General features: G+C 35.2%; 2 protein-coding genes across 3 annotated transcripts in view; one reads left to right on the forward strand and one right to left on the reverse strand.

Annotated features, from left to right (window-relative positions):
• Nucleotides 1-18,152, reverse strand: part of gkt (tyrosyl-DNA phosphodiesterase glaikit) — a 62,621-nt gene extending 44,469 nt beyond the window's left edge. The window contains exons 1-2 of one of the 2 annotated variants that reach the window (XM_076133416.1): nt 17,599-18,152; nt 16,192-16,305 (exon numbers count right to left, since the gene is read on the reverse strand). The gene's annotated coding sequence lies outside the window, so the exon portion shown is untranslated. The remainder of the gene's footprint in view (nt 1-16,191; nt 16,306-17,598) is intronic. The other variant, XM_076133417.1, reaches the window with a different exon arrangement.
• LOC142985320 (uncharacterized) lies at nt 12,834-18,948 on the forward strand. Its single transcript, XM_076133422.1, has 3 exons — nt 12,834-12,985; nt 15,329-15,416; nt 18,177-18,948. The coding sequence occupies exons 1-3, from the start codon at nt 12,964-12,966 to the stop codon at nt 18,421-18,423; spliced, it is 357 nt and encodes a 118-aa protein (XP_075989537.1). The 5' UTR covers nt 12,834-12,963; the 3' UTR covers nt 18,424-18,948.
• Nucleotides 18,949-20,687: the final 1,739 nt, after the last annotated feature.

Consider the following 20,687-nt stretch of genomic DNA (forward strand, 5'->3'; position numbering starts at 1 on the left):
TATAAAATAATAAATAAACAAAATTTTGATTCTTTATTTTACCAATTTTAAGAGTGAAAGTTAACGTTGAATTTGTAACTGGGTAATAATGAAAAGTGTAAAGTGGTACGTTTGTGGTGAACTGTTGTTATAAACAACAACGGTGACTTGTATCACGGAGACGCTCAGCTGAAACACTGCACCTACATCTATCCCAACTAGCACACAAGCTGCTTATACAGTCGTTATACAGCCTGATAGTTGCATAAGAGTCGTTCAAATGCTGTACAATTCTCTATAAGTTGTATACTAGCTATTTAAAAAACCCTTTAACAGCTAGGCGGGACAGTAGCCGTTTAGTAGGAAACTAATGACTTATAGTGATATATGAGCATGTAATTGCATCGCTAGACAGCCTAGGGAAGTATAACTGAGTTAATGGAATCTTCTATAACACCGTTAACTGTATAAGGGGACTTTAGGAGATAAAGGAGTTTAAACGGAGTTATGCGTTGCGCTTATAGCGCTCAAGAGCGTAAATAAGCTTTTTGTAATGCCTTAGGTTCTATAACAGATTTTTTTAGGGCTAGTGTATTACTCATCTATAAAAGAGTTGCGTAGGTCTTTAATAGCGCCTTGAGCGTTATATCAGATATTTATATGGCTTCTGTACGGCAAATAGATGTATAAGGTATCATTCGAAACATTTTTACAGCCATGGGGATTACAGAATTATGTTAAGCACCTAAAGCGCTATAACCGAGTAATATACCTTTATACTAAAGCTTAAAATTATTATCATAATATATTTACATAGGTGCAGTGGTGGTTCAGTCTGTCAACTGTTTTTAAAGAATAAATAAAATAAAATAAAATAAATAAAATAAATAAAATAAATAAAATAAATAAAATAAATAAAATAAATAAAATAAATAAAATAAATAAAATAAATAAAATAAATAAAATAAATAAAATAAATAAAATAAATAAAATAAATAAAATAAATAAAATAAATAAAATAAATAAAATAAATAAAATAAATAAAATAAATAAAATAAATAAAATAAATAAAATAAATAAAATAAATAAAATAAATAAAATAAATAAAATAAATAAAATAAATAAAATAAATTAAATAAATTAAATAAATAAAATAAATAAAATAAATAAAATAAATAAAATAAATAAAATAAATAAAATAAATAAAATAAATAAAATAAATAAAATAAATAAAATAAATAAAATAAATAAAATAAATAAAATAAATAAAATAAATAAAATAAATAAAATAAATAAAATAAATAAAATAAATAAAATAAATAAAATAAATAAAATAAATAAAATAAATAAAATAAATAAAATAAATAAAATAAATAAAATAAATAAAATAAATAAAATAAATAAAATAAATAAAATAAATAAAATAAAATAAAAAAAAATGATTTTCAAACTATTTTAATATTCAACGACTGACCCCTAAAAGTACGAGTAAAATGCTGGTGTGCGACCAAAACAATTATATTGAAGCACTCCTATGCCACAACTGCAGAACCTTGAGGTCTACAACAGCAAACACTAGAGCCTTTGTACAGCTTAAGGCGCTAGAGTAGATGTAACCAACTCTGAGAGGTGCTTGATCGAGACGCCATTACAGCATTTGGTAAACATATTTTTTGAGGTTATTACGATCTTTTGAAGATCATATAAATCTATAGCCTGGTAACGTTAACATAATTAAAATCATTTTATATTATCTATAACCCTAATTAAACTATCTGTAACCCTCAAAGTCTTATTTATGTTCAAAATACAATTTCCAAATCCACATATCTATATAATTTTTGCATTTAAAACTGAATATTTTGAGGGCGCATGAAAATATTGACGATAATATACATATATATTGACAGCAAACTGGCACTCGCACTTTCATATCACGTACACAAAGAAATAAAAGCGATAGACTACTTGTTATTTTCATAATCCAATCCGTAAAAATAAAATGTCTCCTCATTTGTCACTGATGATTCATTTTAATACAATATTTTTAGTTTACACCATTATAAACCGACCATATTACTAATTTAGAGCGTTAGCATTTATAACCGTTACACAGTAGCGCTAAAATAAGGTAAAGGTGGTATAATCGCGCTGCAAGAGCTTTTTCGAACGCTCGTGGCGCTAACCACCTCTGTACAACAGCTGGTAAGCGCCACGAAGCTGCGAAAAAGCTCTTGTAGCGCGATTATACCACCTTCATCTTATTTTAGCGCTCCTGTATTACTACTATACTACGTACTATTATAATTACTATTTACGACCACTGTAGATCCAATGTCGAGCTATAAGCTGGACAGTATGGGCCTATTTGACGCTACAAGAGATCTGTAGCCGCTTATAGAACCACTATACTTCTTACTAAGGAGCCTAAGGCGTTATAAAAATCCTTTAACCGGCCATTGTGCAGCTTGTTATAGCGCTTGTGTGCTAGTTGGGATGTAATGTACAAGTTAACATACTGAGCGTTTACCCACCGGTGAGTCACTAACCCCCGGTTTCTGAGGTACATTTAGCGGTAGTTTATCTATTCAATAGCGTTAAAATTCATACAAAAAAACGTCACGGAATAGATAAACCACCGCTAAAAACCGGGGGAAAGAGCGTTTTAAAAATGAACCCTTTCTGACAGTTGATAAAATTGAGTATTAAATAATTATAAAAATAATTTTGTAAATAATTACGAAACTCTCTTAGTGTCAAAACAAAATGTCTGAATGTATTGTATTCGGAATACATAAATGTAATAGATTTAAGTATTTAGCTATATATTTAATACATATCCCTAAGTGTACATTCCTCTAGTCATTAAATACATTCGGATTTAAATAAAACCAGTCTTTTATTTGTTATCAAGACGTCTCCCGTGCTAAAAATTGCTCTTGTGTTGCGGGGACTTTTACAAATATACAAACAACGGACACAAAGTACAACCAGATGCGGAAACAACTATTTATGGATCGCACTAATAATGGTCCCGTGTTGGAATTGAACCCACGACCTCCCGACGCAATGGTAGTGGCGTGGAAACCTTAACTACTGCGTCACTGAACAGTCAACTTTTATTACCCAACAACGGTAGTAGCGACATCTAGTTCCTAAAATATCAAATTAATTTTTATCTAGCGTCATCTAGTTAGAAAAACAAATGCCATCAAAAACATTCTGTAAAAACCTCAAGTCTCGCCGTAAAAAGTTGTGAGATCTATATAATACCAAGTCGATTAATCTATTTAGTCTCTACTTAAAGGACCTTCTGTCTTAAGTTATTACGTATGTTATTATCATGCCAATTTTAAAAAAATACCTCTAAAACAAATAGACCGACCTGGCCATCGCATGATTTGATTATTAGTATGTATCACACTACACAGCACGACGAGAAGTTAATGCTCCTGAAATGTTAATGGCGAATTTGTGTTTTCTTTCTTGGTATTATATAGATCTCACAACTTTTTACGGCGAGACTTGAGGTTTTTACAGAATGTTTTTGATGGCATCTCACTTCTTTTTGTAGAGCGAATAGAGCAAACATAAGTCCAATTTGTATGGAAAGCCGTATTTTTTTCATAATTCAACATATTTTCCTATGGGAATGTTGTTCAGTTTCATGGGCTAAACACCCATACCCACCCTATACCCCCTCCCGTTATATCTCATATAGTAGATACATATTTACACCAATTTATTTTATTTTCTACAGAAATAATAATTTAATTCATTAACTGCAAATGTAATCTTATACATTTATATGGGATTACAAAGTTATTGTTGCAGTTAGTGTATTTAGAAAACTTGACCGAAATTAGAAAATATTGAATTTTTCCCATGATTAAGACACTAAACCCTATTTGTATTCTAAATTTTAAGCTTCTAAGTCTGCTAGAAGTACCTTAGACTATTGATGATCGGTGAGTCAGTGAGTCAGTGAATCAGTGAGTGACAAAATTCAAAATTTTAACAAGTTGTCATTCTTAAACTACTGGTTCAAATTGACTGAAATTTTAAATATACCGTGTTTATACAATGACTGATTAGTTGCTGAAAATCCAGGCTTCTTGTTTTATCCACTACGAAATTATAGGGTCGTCAAAAATAGCCCGAATTGCTTCGAGAAAAGGATGTTACGGCCGTGCCGCTTTTTTTTGCTCGACTTGCGGGGGCACTTCCGTGCCCCCAGATTCAACTCACCACTAGCGCCCTCTAGCTTTTACAAACCACAACTTTAACAAACAAGTAGCGATATCTATTGCTTGGAATCTGTAACTATTACTACTACTGACATCTAGTTGACACCATGGCAAGCTATGACTTTACGTACCAGTAGTGACATCTAGCGGCTAGTAGTTGAACTATGTTGACATGACACTTTATTAGAGGTCATCCATGAATTACGCGTTTATTTAAATAACGTTTGAAGACTATTTAATTATAATATTGTTAATATTTTCTTCCTTTTCCAATGGGTTTCATTTTGTAACTATTTTTAATTTTCTCTCATGAATAATCGGCATTCAATGTTTATTGAGGGCATGCAAAGTCCCCAACCCGCACTTGGCAAGCGTAGTGGACTCAAGGCCTAACCCCTCCCTCATTTGGGAGGAGACCCTTGCCCAGCAGTGGGACAGTAATGGGTTGAAATAAATATATAATGACACTGGACAATTAATATTTGGTTGATTCAAGTAAAGGTCACGTTTTCAAAACAAAAACAGTATAATATTATGTATGTGATAAAATATAATTATCCTCCACTGTTATCGGTCATATGTAAAGACTTGACATTATCTTATTATTTACTAGATTATGTAAATTTTGTTATCAAACGAAAGTACAATTGTACTAAGATAATATAATAAATAAATAAATATTATTGGACAACTCACACACGGTGATAGCTCGCTTCATAAGCAGAGCTTGTACTGTAACCAGACAATTGATAATACCTATATACTTGTAGATACATACTTATGTAGATACATTAACAACCAGGCTCAGGCTTTTTCCATAGTAGTAGGCAGAGAACAAATAACGTCACTTGGTACGATACTTACAAACTTCCCTTGCCTCATTCACATACATACAGTTACGAACACCTGACCTTTATGCAAGACATCACCGATATGATCTGTGTATGACAACTCACACACGGTGATAGCTCGCTTCATAAGCAGAGCTTGTACTGTAACCAGACAATTGATAATACCTATATACTTGTAGATACATACTTATGTAGATACATTAACAACCAGGCTCAGGCTTTTTCCATAGTAGTAGGCAGAGAACAAATAACGTCACTTGGTACGATACTTACAAACTTCCCTTGCCTCATTCACATACATACAGTTACGAACACCTGACCTTTATGCAAGACATCACCGATATGATCTGTGTATGATTTTCTAGGGGGTCCCCTCCATCGTTTCCATTTACTTTCACAATTAAATCTTAAATCAAGAAATTTCGTTTCTATCTGAATACAAGACAATTAAAACACTTTAAGTCGCCACTCCGCTACCACTACGTCGGCAGGTTGGGTTCGATTCCCACACGGAACAATTATTTTGCGATCCACATTTAATTGTTGTTGGTCTGATTGCACGTTGTGTCCGTTTTTTGTTTGTAAAAGTACCCGCGACACAAGAGCAATACTAATATTATAAAGCTGAAGAGTTTGTTTGTTTGCTTGTTAGAACGCGCTAATTTTAGGAACGGGTCCGATTTGAAGAATTCTTTCTGTGGTAGATAGCCCATTTATCGAGGAAGGCTATAGGCTGTATATCATCACGCTACGACCAATAGGAGCAGAGTAACAATAAAAAAAAATTACAAAAGCGGGAAAAATTTGGACCCATTCTCTCTTATGTGACGCAAGCGAAGTATCGCGAGTCAGCTACTAAAAGATAAAATGAAATATAATTCTAAATTGACTAATTTCGTACACAATTCTTCCGATATCATTTAAACTTTTGTCCTTAGTTTCATAAGATCACGCTAACATCACGGCTGACGTAAATACTTAGATTATAATAATAAAATAATCGTATTTAAAGTAATTATAATAATTAAATGATAAGAAAGAAATGTCAGATTACAAGGATTATTATTAATATGCTTTCTTTTGCGATAGTATTTTTTTATCTTCATAAATATGTCCCCAACCCGCACTTAGCCAGCGTGGTGGACTCAAGGCCTCCTTTCCTTATTACGGGAGGAGAATCTTGCCCAGCAGTGGGACATTAATGGGGTAAAAGTTATCTATACTAATACTTTGGTATAACTAAAAAAATTTACAAGGAAAATCTTGCTTGCTGAAGCGAGATATATTTACCTAACCTCTAAAACCTTCTTTTTTATCGATTTCTGTCCTACTGCTGGGCAAGGGTCTCCTGCCTATGAGGGAGGGGTAAGACCTTGAGTCCACCACGCTGGCCAAGTGCGGATTGGGGGTATTTTTTTTAACCTAGCCTTTCTTCGAACTATGTTGGAGTCGGCTTCCAGTCTCACCGGATGCAGCTGAATACCAGTATTTTACATGGAGCGACTGTCTATCAGACCTCAACAACACAGTTACCTGGCTTATAACACGATATTAAGATTGGTTGTCAGACTTCCAAGCTTCTGACTACTGTTAACGACTGTCAAAGATCTTTTAGAATAGTTTTCCGTAATGTATTACACCTATGTATAGATTTGTAATTACTTCTAATTTACAAAACATCAACTTCCTTAATAACATAATAATATTATTACCACATAATAATATCCTATTATTAACTAGGTTAATATAATTAACAATTTCCTGTACATTATAAACAGCTTGCAAATACTAGCAGACTAGCCCGACTTCGTCCGGGTATAGTACAATTTTGTCCCATTGATTCCATTCCCGAGGGAATTCTGATCCCATCGATCCTATACAAACCTTGTCCCAACAGTTACAAACATATTATACAAAAGAATTATCCAATTTAGTTAAGTTGTTGAAATGTTATGCGCGTACATACATTTCGGTGATTCATTATTATTTATATTATAAACCAGCTGACCCGCGCAACTTCGCTTGCGTCACATAAGAGAGAATGGGTCATAATTTTCCCCGTTTTTGTAACATTTTTTACTGGTACTCTGCTCCTATTGGCCGTAGCGTAACGTTATATAGCCTTCTTCGATAAATGGGCTATCTAACACTGAAAGATTTTTTCAAATCAGACCAGTAGTTCCTGAGATTAGCGCGTTCAAACAAACAAACAAACTCTTTAGCTTTATAATATTAAGTATAGATTAGTTATATAGTCAAAGCAGTTATTTTCCAAAAATATCTTTACTACTTTTATACACAAACCTTCCTCTTGAATCACCCGTTCTATAAAAAAAAACCGCATCAAAATCCGTTGCGTAGTTTTAAAGATGTAAGCATACATACATACAGACATAGAGACAGACGCGGGAAGAGACTTTGCTTTATACTATGTAGTGATTATACTAGAGTTTTAAAATCCTTTTAAAGTAAAAGTTTCAGTTGTGCTCACCTGTCAGTAAACGATCTGTGGGTTAAGCAAACCTTGGCGCGGTCATTCCATAGATGGGTGACGACATAATGTCCTCCTAGCCGATACGGCTACGGCGGTCAGTTTCATTGAAACTGGCCATCTGTGCAGGACTTTGTATATAGTGTCCAAGTGTGTGCACAATACACAGATACACTCTCTATTCCATCACTCTCATAGTCTGGTGGGACGGATAACCGACACGACCAGTGAGAGGTCAGGCGCAGGACCGACGGCTTTACGTGCTCTCCGAGGCACGGAGAGCAAGTAAAGCCGTTGTATGTAAAGAGAAGAGAGAGTATGTAAAGCCGTTTGGTGACCACATAGTGGTATTTCAACCGGGTGTCCCCGTGCTTCGGAGGGCACGTAAAAAGTCGGTCCCGATTGTTGTCAATTAAGATAACAGTCGTTAAGCCACGTCAAAGGTCTTCGGGCTTGAACAACTTTGACACTAGGTTGACCACTAACCATACGATAAGAAGAAGTAAGAGTAAGTGAAGTTATTTTGCAAAAGTCCTTCACATTGTTGTAGTATGCAATTCGAACATTATTTCTGCCTTTCTTAATGTCAATGCACTGTGAAGGCTAACTACTTTTAAAACAGGAAACAATTTTATTGTACAACGACAGTAATTTATATAAATTATAGTTAATATTGCAGCAGTGATAGCCGAGTGGTATAAGTTGGTACCTCCCACGCAAGTGATGACGGTTCGAACTTAAAGCAACACACCTATGACTTTTCCAAGTTATGTGTGTATTAGAAATAATTATCACTTGTTCCAACGGTGAAGGAAAACATCGTGAGGCAGTCAAAATCAAATCATTTATTCATTTATGTCAAATATTGACACTTATGATAGTCGGTACAATTACTGAATCTACCACTAGCTCGGAAAGTGTACAGTCTTATGAGAAGAGCTAGCAACAAACTCACGCACACTCTTTTCAATCGCCAAAAGATTTACAATGTGAAAACATTGCATGTCTGAAATTTGTTTAATACATTTATTGAGGGCATGCAAAGTCCCCAACCTGCACTTGGCCAGCGTGGTGGACTCAAGGTTTAATCCTCCACCGTTTGGGAGGAGACCATTGCCCAGCAGTGGAAAAATAATGGGCTAAAAATATATCTGTTCTAACCCGGGTTGATAAAGTATCTATATAAGTATGTATTTACAAGTATATGTATACGTATGTTTATCAGTTGTCTGGTTACAGTACAAGCTCTGCTTAGTTTGGAATCAAATGACCGTGTGTGAGTTGTGCAATGATGTTTAGGAATATTTATTTATATTATGTTACTAATTCTCAGCAATCATTATACTAACTTAGAACAATGAAAATAGTCTCATATTATATGCAAATAAATAGATATTATAATGTTTTTTAAATATAACTTAGGTCAATTTACATAATGAGATATAAATTATACTTATCGTGGTAATAATCAGACAATAAAATTACTACAAACTGTGTAACTTTATTTCGTTTGTTCAGTACTTTTTGCCCCAACCCGCACTTGGCCAGCGTGGTGGACTCAAGGCCTAACCCCTCCCTCATTACGGGAAGAGACCCTTGCCCAGCAGTGGGACAGAAATGGGTTTTTTTTTTTAAAGACAACTCCCGCACTAAGAATTGCTCTTGTGTCGCGGGGACTTTTTACAAACATACAAACAACGGACACAAAGCACGACCAGACCCGAAACAATTATTTTTGGATCGCACAAATAATTGTTCCGTGTGGGAATCGAACCCTTGGTGACCTTAACCACTGTGCCACGGAGTTAAATTTATTTATTATTTTATTATGGTACTTTTAGCCTAGAAAATGCTTAGTTGCATATTGCTATGTGCCGGTGTAAGACAATAGGTTCCCGTAGTAAAAAGTATCCTATATGTTAATCAAGTTATGAGCTATCAGTCTATCAAATTTAATTAAAATCTGTCCAGTAGTTTTTTCGTGAAAGAGTAACAAACATACATACATCCTTACAAACTTTCGCATTTATAATATTAGTAGGATTTAAAAAAAATATGTTACAGTTGGTATTTCTAATTGTAAATGTAATTAAATGGTTTCTTGATTTAACAAAAATCAGTTTAGTGATTGGTCTTTATAGAAAAATATATCGAAAGGACTTTGCATGCCCTCAATAAATGTATTAAACATATTTTTAGGCATGCAAGGTTGCATCACGATGTTTTCCTTCACCGTTGAAACAAGTGATAATTATGTCTAATACACACATAACTTGGAAAAGTCATTGGTGGGTTGCCTCGGGTTTGAACCTGCAACTACTTGCGTGGGAGGTACCAACTTAAACTATAATTATGTCATCATGGTTTAGCCTTTCTTCCAAACTATGTTGGAGTCGGCTTCCAGTCTCACCGGATGCAGCTGAATACCAGTGTTTTACATGCAGCGACTGTCTATCGGACATACACAACACAGTTCCATGGCTTATAACACGATACCCTTCGGTAAGACTGGTTGTCAGACTTTCAAGCTTCTGACTACTGTTAACGACTGTCAAAGATCTTCGAAATTGACAGCCGGGACCCACAAATTAACGTGCCTTTCGAAACACGGAGGAACTCGATATGTATGAGATGGTCACCCATCCACAGAACAACCTCAGCAAGCGTGGCTTAAAATCAGAGAATATATTATACAGCAATAACCGTAGCGCCGCGTGTAGTGGGTTCGAATCCCACCCGGGACTAATATCTGTGTGATGAGCACGAGTATCTGTTCTGAGTTTGTTAATGTATCTATATAAGTATGTATTTACAAGTATATAAGTATGTTTATCAGTTATCTGGTTACAGTACAAGCTCTGCTTAGTTTGGAATCAAATGACCGTGCGTGAATTGTCCAATAATATTTATTTATTTTATATTTATGTTACCTCTTAAAATCTTAGAGATGTTTTAACCAAAATATCTAAGTTATTAATGGTCTATGAAGCAGTCAGTAGGTCAGAATCCAAGGTTGTCTGATCTCCTAGAATGTGCTTTAAAATTATAACGTAATCTTATAGTAATGCTGTTTATTGTGAAAGATCAGTTACATATACACACTTCTATCATCTCACGCATCCGTGGGTTAAGCAACTCTAGGCACGGTTGTTTTATAGATGGGTGACCGCATAGTGGTATTTGGGCGTCTCCGTGCACGGGCACGTTATAAGTCGGTCCCGGTTGTTGTCAATTAAGATAACAGTCGTTAAGTTAACAAAGGCTAGGTTTGAACAACTTTGACACTAGGTTGACCACTAACCATACGATCCATTAATCGTCACTTCTACTTGTAGTATTACATACAAAATATCACGCTTTCTTCCCATATGGGTAGGCAGATACCAGAGAACGTCACTTGGTACGATCCTTACAAACTTCCCTTGCTTCATTCACATACATACCAGGCATGCAAAGTCCCCAACCCGCACTTGGCCAGCGTGGTGAACTCAAGGCCTAAACCCTCCCTCATTACAGGACGAGACCCTTGCCCAGCAATGGACAGTAATGGGTTAAATTTATTTATTTATTTGAATCAACGATTCTCAATCACTATATAAATAGTCCCATATGTAAAAACAAATAATAATATATTCGATATAAAGCAATATGTTGCAAGCGTTTCAAAACGTTACTAGCGGGTAGTGACGTAAACTTGGTTAGCTAACGCAAGTATAGGCTCGCGACTAACCGGTTAGTGGAATACGGACGACTGTCGACATTACTAGTGAAGGGAATTAATGTATCGATGTTTTGTCTTAAAGCATTTCGCAATTTCGAAAAACCATATTTTATAAAATGAATAATAAAAAAATCAACCTAGTGTCAAAGATGTTCAAGTGGCCCGTAAGGCCTTAGTTAAAGCTAAAAAGCCTGTTATACCGAAGCACGGAACCGATCAGTTCAAATACTACTGTCACCCATCTATAGAATGTCCACGTCAAAGGTTGCTAAACCCATTGTTTGCTTACTTACCGGTGAACGCAACTTGCTATGAGAATTAGCTGGCTACTGCACGTTTTGCGCAAAAGTTAAGGTCCTAATTCGTCATCGTGATTGGAGGGTATTGTAGGTTCGAATCTCAGACAGGATTTATAAATAACTATTCGTGTGACATGTATATTTCCTGAATCTAAATTTCAGATTATGTATATAGGTATACATATCAGTTCTCTAATTATCGTACAAACTTACTTAATTTATATTCAACCAGTATGTGACTGGCTTACACAGTTTTTTTTTAAATTACTTTTGATTTAGCAGATAGTTTTCACCCAACCCGCAATTGGTCAGTGTTGTGGACTCAACGCCTTATCCCTTCCTCATTACGGGAGGAGACCCTTGCCCAGCAGTGGGACATTAAAGGGTTAAATTTATTTTGATTTATTGATAGAAAGTTTTCAGATTAAAAGTTAAATAATTTTAGAGCACGCAAGTGACATCGACATTGCTAAATAAAAATTGAAAAAAATACGTATTATTTTATTTCTTTTCTTTATAACCAAACGCAGATAAGTACGACCTTTACAATCAAAACGTGACGATAATATTTATAAAGAGATATCGACGTAAATAGTGATAAGAGAGCATTACACTATCATTGAACTAGTTTGATCCCGTGGCATCTCTTGTGTTTTCCTAGAATATTTTTAGTATCCCACTGGTGGGCAAAGATGTTCCCCCGACAACCTTCGAGAAAAGATTTAGGCCGTGAGTCAATGAAAGATATGATTATTTCATTTTTATTAGAATGACTTAATGCTAAAAGGTGAACCATTTTTTATTATTTTAAAAGATGTCTCCCGCACTTAGAATTGCTCTTGTGTCGCGGAGACTTTTACAAACATACAAACAACGGACACAAAGTACAACCAGACCCGAAACAAATATTCGTGGACCGTACAAATAATTGTTCCGTGTGGGAATCGAACCCCTGACATAATGGTAGCGACTTAGCGACGTAAACCACTGCGCCATAAGCAGTCAAAATAATAGTTCTTGAAGGTATACAAAGTCTTCAACCCACACTTAGTCGGCGTGGTGGACTTAAGGCATAATCCTTACTAATATTTGATATTTTTAACAGAAAATATGCGAGTAAAAATCGCTAAAATAAATTAACAATAGTTTAAATATATTCATACCTATCTATACTTACGTGACAATATTACGAAAGCATCGATATCGACAAACCTTCTTTTACATCAACTATCGACAATACTCGCTCTCATCACTACTCCATAATTGTTTTATTCCCGCCATCAAGGCGGCAAGACGTCAACATTAATTTGTTTACACACGACGTAAACAAAAACAATTTGTTGTTTTGTTCAAACAATGTGTGTTATGTGTGAACATGGACAATAATAATATAAATGGTGAGTAATTTTAATTTATTTTGTGTTCTTTTTTTTCTAATGTTTTGTTTTAAGACGAAGCGATTTTTTTTTTGTTTTGTTTTGGGGCAAAGTGATTTAAAAAAAGATGTTTGTTTTTTTTTTAATGGCGTTTTGTAGTTTTAAGTGTTAAGTATTGTATTTTTTGTTGTAAATAATATAATTATGACGTTTCGTAGTTTAATATTAGCTAGAAAAATATAAATGGTGGTTTACATTTTAACATTATTAGTAATACTCGAACGAGTTAACATTATTAGTAATACTCGAAGCTAATGTCGGAAAAATATTGTTACGTCTTTAAAACAACACAATGAACACTATAAGTAATCTCCATAATTAGCTACTAAATTGATGTAAACAATTCATTTTATTATTACACTTATATTATTAGGTCGGAGAAAAAGTATTTTCGCATTATAGTAAACTTGTAATAAAATCTTTTCTCTACACAAACAAGCTCGATATTTGGGTACCTCACGAGCTCACTGAAAGAAACCTAATGAACCGTGTACTCATTTGTGATTCTTGAAGCCAAAGAGACTTTATTACAAGTTCATACATACTATAATGCGAAAAGACTTTATCCCCGACCTAATATTTACTAAGATCAAAATAATTTTAACACATTACTATCTAACTGCTGGGCAAGGGTCTTCTCTCGCTGACCTTTTTACAAAAATAACAAGTGTTAAAGAAAATAGTGTTATTTCCTTTCCAAACTAGCCAAGTGTGAGTTGGCACACCTTGGACGCTCAAGAACGAAGAAGACGTACATTTTTGACACGTTTCCAAGATTATACGTGACAAACATACAAAATAAAGACTTTCTGTTAAATTTCTTTCTTTATATTTATAAAAGACAACTCCCGCACTAAGAATTGCTCTTGTGTCGCGGGGACTTTTACAAACATACAAACAACGGACGAAAAGTACAATCAGACCTGAAACAATTATTTGTGGTTCGCACAAATAATTGATCCGTGCGGGAATCGAACTCGCGACCTCCCGACGCAATGGTAGCGGCGTGGCGACCTAAACCACTGCGCCACGCAGGCAGTCCAAATCAACATAAAATGCTAAAACAACCCTTTTGATTTAGACTTACATACATACATAGTACCCGTCTATTTCCCATAGAGGCAGGCAGAGACCAGAGAATTCCACTTGATACAATCCTCACAAATTGACCAGCGTGGTGGCCTTAAGGCCTAACCTCAGTGTCATTTAGGAGGAGATATTTGCCCAGCAGTGGGACAGTCATAGGACAAATCTTTTTTTTTTATCATTTGTCTTTTTATATTAGGTCGGGGAAAAAGTCTTTTCACATTATAGTATGTATGAACTTGTAATAAAATCTCTTTGGCTTAAAGAATCACAAATGAGTACACGGTTCATTAGGTTTCTTTCAGTGAGCTCGTGAGGTACCCAAATATCGAGCTTTTTAGTACAAGTTCATACATACTATAATGCGAAAAGACTTTTTCCCCGACCTAATATAAACTCGTACTTAAACACTTCTCTCACGAATTCTTTGCGAGTGGAATCGCTAACAAGGTTTCTGTTTACATAATAAATAATTAATTCTAACGGCTTCTAACTATTTAATGAAATGCTCAAAGGTTAGAAACATGAATAAAATGTTAATATTCTCGTGACTTGTGAGGAATCACTCTACTAGCTGTCAACGTAGGCAATGACTTGCGAACTTAGTAGTAAAATAATATAGGAAACTTAGTTATCTTTGGGTTTAGCGCGAAATAGGCCTCGCCTCGAATTCGATGTCCTGGCTATGGCGAGATTGCCTAAATTGAAACTCAACCAGCCTTTCTTCCAACTATGAAGTCGGCTTTCAGTCTCACCGGACGTAGCAGAACACCAGTATTTTACATAGACTATAAATAAAATTTTAAACTACAATACAAAAAATTGTTTTTACCACAGTATGCTTTATGATGCCTCTAATGATTTTTATTCAAGATGAAAGAACTAAGTATTTGATATTTTTCTAATTAGTAGATAACCTATATATAGTAAATAATATTGGTGGTAGTAGTAATGGACTGTAATAGAAAAATTGTACAAAAAATATTTGTGGATGTAAAGCCAGGAGTTTCTTGAAAACATCGTGGAATAACTTTTATTGAAGCACATACTTGTAAATACATACTTATATATATATGTACATTAATAACCAGGCTCAGAACAGATACTCGTGCTCATCACACTAATATTAGTCCTGGGTGAGATTGGAACATAAAACATACGGCGCTACGGTTATGGCGTACCAAACAGTCAGTTATTGGTGATTTTATTGTATTTCAGAGCCGCTGGAAAGCAACCCGACCAGTCTACAAGGACTCCACACAGACTTCGACAACTGGGTGATTAGATACTGCACGTATTATAAGAGGTAAGAGACTCTAACATAATGACAATTAATGGCGGATTTACGCGCTAAAACATAGGTCAGTGAACTTTATAACCGGGCTTTATATAATTAAAAATTAATGGTTTGAATTTTGGATAAAAAAATAGTATTTTTGGAAAAAAAACTTAGGTTGATGTACCTACCTACAGTCAACTTGGGTAACTTTGAATCATTTCGGTAACATTGAACGTGGGAATTTGAACTAGTTTCGATTATTTTTTCATATGGAACCAACACATTTGATAAAAGTTTGCAAAACTAAAATGAATCTTTATCAATTGTGTTGGTTCCATATGAAAAAATAATCGAAACTAGTTCAAATTCCCACGTTCAATGTTACCCAAATGATTCAAAGTTACCCAGGTTGACTGTAGTTTAACTAGTAATGTACAAGTAAAAACAAATTATTTTCCACTGTTAGCACCGGGTCTTGTCTATGGTAGAGAAAAGGAGTAACTCCCGGTTTCTGAGTACATTTAGCGGTAGTTTATCTATTCAAACTGTCATGTTTATAAGAGTTTAAACGCAATTGAATAGATAAACTACCGCTAAATGTACCTCAGAAACTGGGAGTAAATGCATGTTCGCGTTAATTCCCGTAACATATTGCATGCCTGAGAGTTCTTTAACACAGTTCTTGAAGGTACACCAAGTACCCAACCCACATTTGAACAGTGTGGTAGACTTGAAGTCTAACCCTTCCCTCGTTTGGATGACCCTTGCCCAGCAGTGGGCAGTATTAAAATAAAACACTTACCTGTACTCCCACCGTTGTCTGCATTGAAGAAAGAATCCTCTTCTTATCACCTTTTTAACACTTTCAAGTTTTTCCTAACCTACTTGATCGTATTGATGAAGTCAATACTATTACCTACGTAAATATAACAGTTGGTATCAGTCTAGCTTCTTCCAACTATGTTGGAGTCGGCTTCCAGTCTCACTGGATGCAGCTGCATACCAGTATTTTATATGCAGCGACTGTCTATCTGACCTCCACAACACAGTTACCTGGGTTATAACACGATATCCTTTGGTAAGACTGGTTGTCAGACTCAAGCTTCTGACTACAATTAACGACTGTCAAAGATCTTCGAAAATGACAACCGGGTCCGACAATTTAACGTGCCTTCCGAAACACGGAGGTTCCTCGGTATGTTTGTATGGTTAGGTTACCCATCCTATGACCTACTTCGGGCCGAAACACGGAGGAACTCGACATGTATATTAAGGTTACTCATCCACAGGACAACCTCGACAATCAAAGCTTAACATGAGAGATCAATCCCCGCGGCTTTTGTTACTTTACCACGAGCTCCTCAATACGGCAATTGATGTTTACATAACAATTATATTTATGTACTTATCAGTACATTGAGGGCATCTATAAATAAATACAAAGTTCTGTACGATTGTCCGTATCATAAGGTCGCGCCCTATTTGAGGCGCCCATAGCCAGTTGCGCTCACCGGTCGGTAAACGATCTGTGGGTTAAGCAAACCTTGGCGCGGTCTTTCCATAGATGGGTGACCGCATAGTGGTATTTGAACAGGGCGTCTCCGTGCTTCGGAGGGCACGTAAAAAGTCGGTCCCGGTTGTTGTCAATTAAGATAACAGTTGTTAAGCCACGTCAAAGGCCTTCGGGCTTGAACAACTTTGACACTAGGTTGACTACTAACCATACGATAAGAAGAAGAAGACGCCCTATTTCGATTAAATACTAGCGAGAGCAAAGCTCGTGACTAAATAACAACAGCCACATCAATCTCTGAGGTTAAGATATACTTGCCAAGGTTGTTATGTGGATGGGTGACCATAATATACATATCAAGTTCCCGATGTTTCGGAAGGCACGTTAAAATCTGGGCCCCGGCTGTCATTTACAAAGATCTTTGATAGTCGTTAACAGTAGTCAGAAGATTGAAAGTCTGACAACCAGTCTTACTTAGTATCGTGTTATAAGCCAGGTAACTGTGTTGTGAAGGTCAGATAGACAGTCGCTCCATGTAAAATACTGGTATTACACTGCATCCGGTGAGACTAGAAGCCGACTCCAACATAGTTGGAAGAAAGGCTAGACTGATTGATTGAGATTAAAGTTTTTAAACTATCACTTAACACTACACTACTAAAGTCTTAAACGCGATAATTTAAAGGTTTACTATACCTTATTTGTTCACCCGACGTTTCGATCGAATCACATCGACCATGGTCACGGGCTGACTGATGTGGCTGCTAAGCGTCGTCTCCTTGCGACGCCATTTTCAACACCTACCCTCACTTGGTCTTTAAATTGTTCAAAATTGACAATATTTCGACAAGCAATATTAATATACACTAAAAGCTAAACCGTCCCTCATACTAGGAGGAGATCTTTGCCCAGCAGTGGGACAGCAATGGGTTAAAAATTATTCAAGTAAGTTTATGTCATGTCAAGCGCGCGAAAACTAATCTCATTTTTGAACGACAAAAAAATAATTGGGAAGTTGACTGGGTTAACGAAAAATTATTAAACTTGTACTCGTAAAAGGTTAATTTAAAATGCTCAAGCTATGTATTTTTTATCGTAAATAACGTTGAAATTGTAATTATTATAGACTGAAACATTTTATTAAGACACTCATTTGATATGAACGAAAATACGATACCGTCACTACACCGTATTTTTAAACTAAAATGTGTTTTTGACATTTCATAAAGAGTAGCTGATTTGACTGAAACCTAATTAAATTATTTTAATTCCAGAATAATTGGTGTAAAACAAAATGGAGAAGAGAAATCTGAAAATAATAATCAGAATATAAATAAAATTATTTTAGAAGATGTCTTCATCGCGGACATTTTGTTGAAGCAAAGGAACAATGTGCCAACAGCCAAACAGCCAAGTTTAGAACACGACGGATTTTTATTCTTAGATCATATTTTTTGTAAAATGTTAAATAATAATGGTGATAGAAGATTTATATGTAGAATAGTTAGATCGAAATTATAATACTTGTGATAATCATTTTATAATTTTTTGAAAAAAATCTGACCTCTTTAGACTCGCGCTCACTGGTTGGTAAACGATCTGTTAAGCAAATCTTGGGGCGGTCATTCTATAGATGAGTGACCGCATAGTGGTATTTGAACTGGGCGTCTCCGTGCTTCGGAGGGCACGTAACAAAAAGTCGATCCCGGTTGTTGTCAATTAAGATAACAGTCGTTAAGCCACGTCAAAGGCCTTCGGGCGGCTTGAAAAACTTTGACACTAGGTTGACCACTAACCATACGACAAGAAGAAGACTCGTAACCGGCGGTCCTGTATGACAACATGTATGTATGTGAATGAAGCAAGGGAAGTTTGTAAGGATCGTACCAAGTGACGTTCTCTGGTCTCTGAATACCGCTATGGGAAGGTGTGATTTTATGTATGTATATAATAATAATACGTGTATATAAAAGGTTTATTTTTGTACATAATATATTGTAAATACGGCATAAAGCTTGAATTAAATAAGGATTTAATTAATTACTATTTATGGCTTATTATTTTCCTGTTTCTACTTCAAAATAAAGGTCCAATAGGTATAGTCGCTGCATGTAAAACACTGGTATTCAGCTGCGTCCGGTGAGACTGGAAGCCGACTCCAACATAGTTGGAAAAAAGGCTAGACTGATAATGACTTCAAAATAATGTAACTTATAGGTAAGTGAAATCGCTCCCACGTTTCGCCATTAACAATGTTAGTCTCAAATAATAGATTGTCCAGCAGTTTGTTGGCAGCTCTTCTCATTGGCCCTACCTTCCGAAATGGCGGTAAATTCACTCTCTGTATCATTGACTATCATAAGTGTCAGTATTTGACCTGAATGATTACTTAAACGATTTGATTTTGATATAAATACAAGCTTAGCGCGAGAACATCGTGTATGTATTAGGTCGGGAAAAAGTCTTTTCGCATTATAGTATGTATGAACTTGTAATAAAATCTTTGGCTTCAAGAATCACAAATGAGTACACGGTTCATTAGGTTTCTTTCAGTGAGCTCGTGAGGTACCCAAATATCAAGCTTTTTTGTGTAGAGAAAAGATTTTATTACAAGTTCATACATACTATAATGCGAAAAGACTTTTTCCCCGACCTAATATTATGTATCTGATAATTGAGTATATATTTACTGCGCAGTACACAGCGGACGAAAGGACAATGACCTTAAACTGTGATTCAATCTTATTTTGTTTGTGATGATATTTGTTTGATACTAAGTTATACACGCGGCTTCGTTCGCGTTGAGTTAGAAAAGTCTTGTTTTTATCTTAATTTCTTTTAGGGTTTTATACGATAACTAGTTTCTTCCCGCGACTTCGTCCGCGTAGAAGTCGAAAATTTTTCACGGGATCCTGTTTCCGGAATAGATATCTTACTTAGGGTATATCTACGTCATAGTAGCTTTATGCAAGTCTCAGCCCGATCGGTTTAAAATTGACAACGTTTCATACAAACTTTCATCCCCTATTTTATCCCCTTGGGGGTAGAATTGATCAAAATCCTTTCTTAGCGGATGTCTACGTCATAACATCTACCTGCATGTCAAATGTCAGCTCGATCCGTCCAGTGGTTTGTGCTGTGCGTTGATAGATCACTATGTCAGTCAGTCACCTTTGAGTTTTATTTAAATAGTTTATATTTAGATAAGAACAAATACATTTTTATAATGTGTTTGATTTTTAAATACGGATGACCTTTACTTATAAATAGGTAAGTAGGTACAACTTAATATACTTACTTGGTAATTTTTATAAAGATATATTATATTGTATGTATGTGAATGAAGCAAAACTAGTTTGTAGTGATTTAATAATTAAAATTTGTGGTAATAAAATAATTATATAAAACTTAAAAAAAGTCTGACCTTATCGACCTGCGTAGTATATGTAACCGGCGGTCCAGTATAACAACATGTATGTATGTATTTAGACATCTTATAATTCTTCTGTAAGTGTGTATGTCACTGAACTTCTCTTAAACGACTGGACCGATTTTGATGAATTTTTTTGTGTGTGTTCAAGGGGATCTGAGAATGGTTCAGATTACTAAAAAAAAAATATGTATATAGAATTCTCGCGTCACAGTTTTCGTTGCCATACTCCTCCGAAACGGCTTGACCGATTCTCATGAAATTTCGTGAGCATATTGAGTAGGTCTGAGAATCGGCCAACATCTATTTTTCATACCCCTAAGTGACAATTTTTTTTTTTAATTTACATGGCAAA

Source organism: Anticarsia gemmatalis, chromosome 29 (assembly GCF_050436995.1).
Source record: "Anticarsia gemmatalis isolate Benzon Research Colony breed Stoneville strain chromosome 29, ilAntGemm2 primary, whole genome shotgun sequence".
In the NCBI taxonomy this organism is placed as follows: domain Eukaryota; kingdom Metazoa; phylum Arthropoda; class Insecta; order Lepidoptera; family Erebidae; genus Anticarsia; species Anticarsia gemmatalis.

Excerpts from the sequence above, each read along its gene's own strand:
- LOC142985320 (XM_076133422.1), top strand. The coding sequence starts at position 12,964 with ATGGACAATAATAATATAAATG. Across the intron at positions 12,986-15,328 it reads GGACAATAATAATATAAATG|AGCCGCTGGAAAGCAACCCG; the intron begins GTGAGTAATTTT and ends ATTGTATTTCAG. Across the intron at positions 15,417-18,176 it reads TACTGCACGTATTATAAGAG|AATAATTGGTGTAAAACAAA; the intron begins GTAAGAGACTCT and ends TTTTAATTCCAG.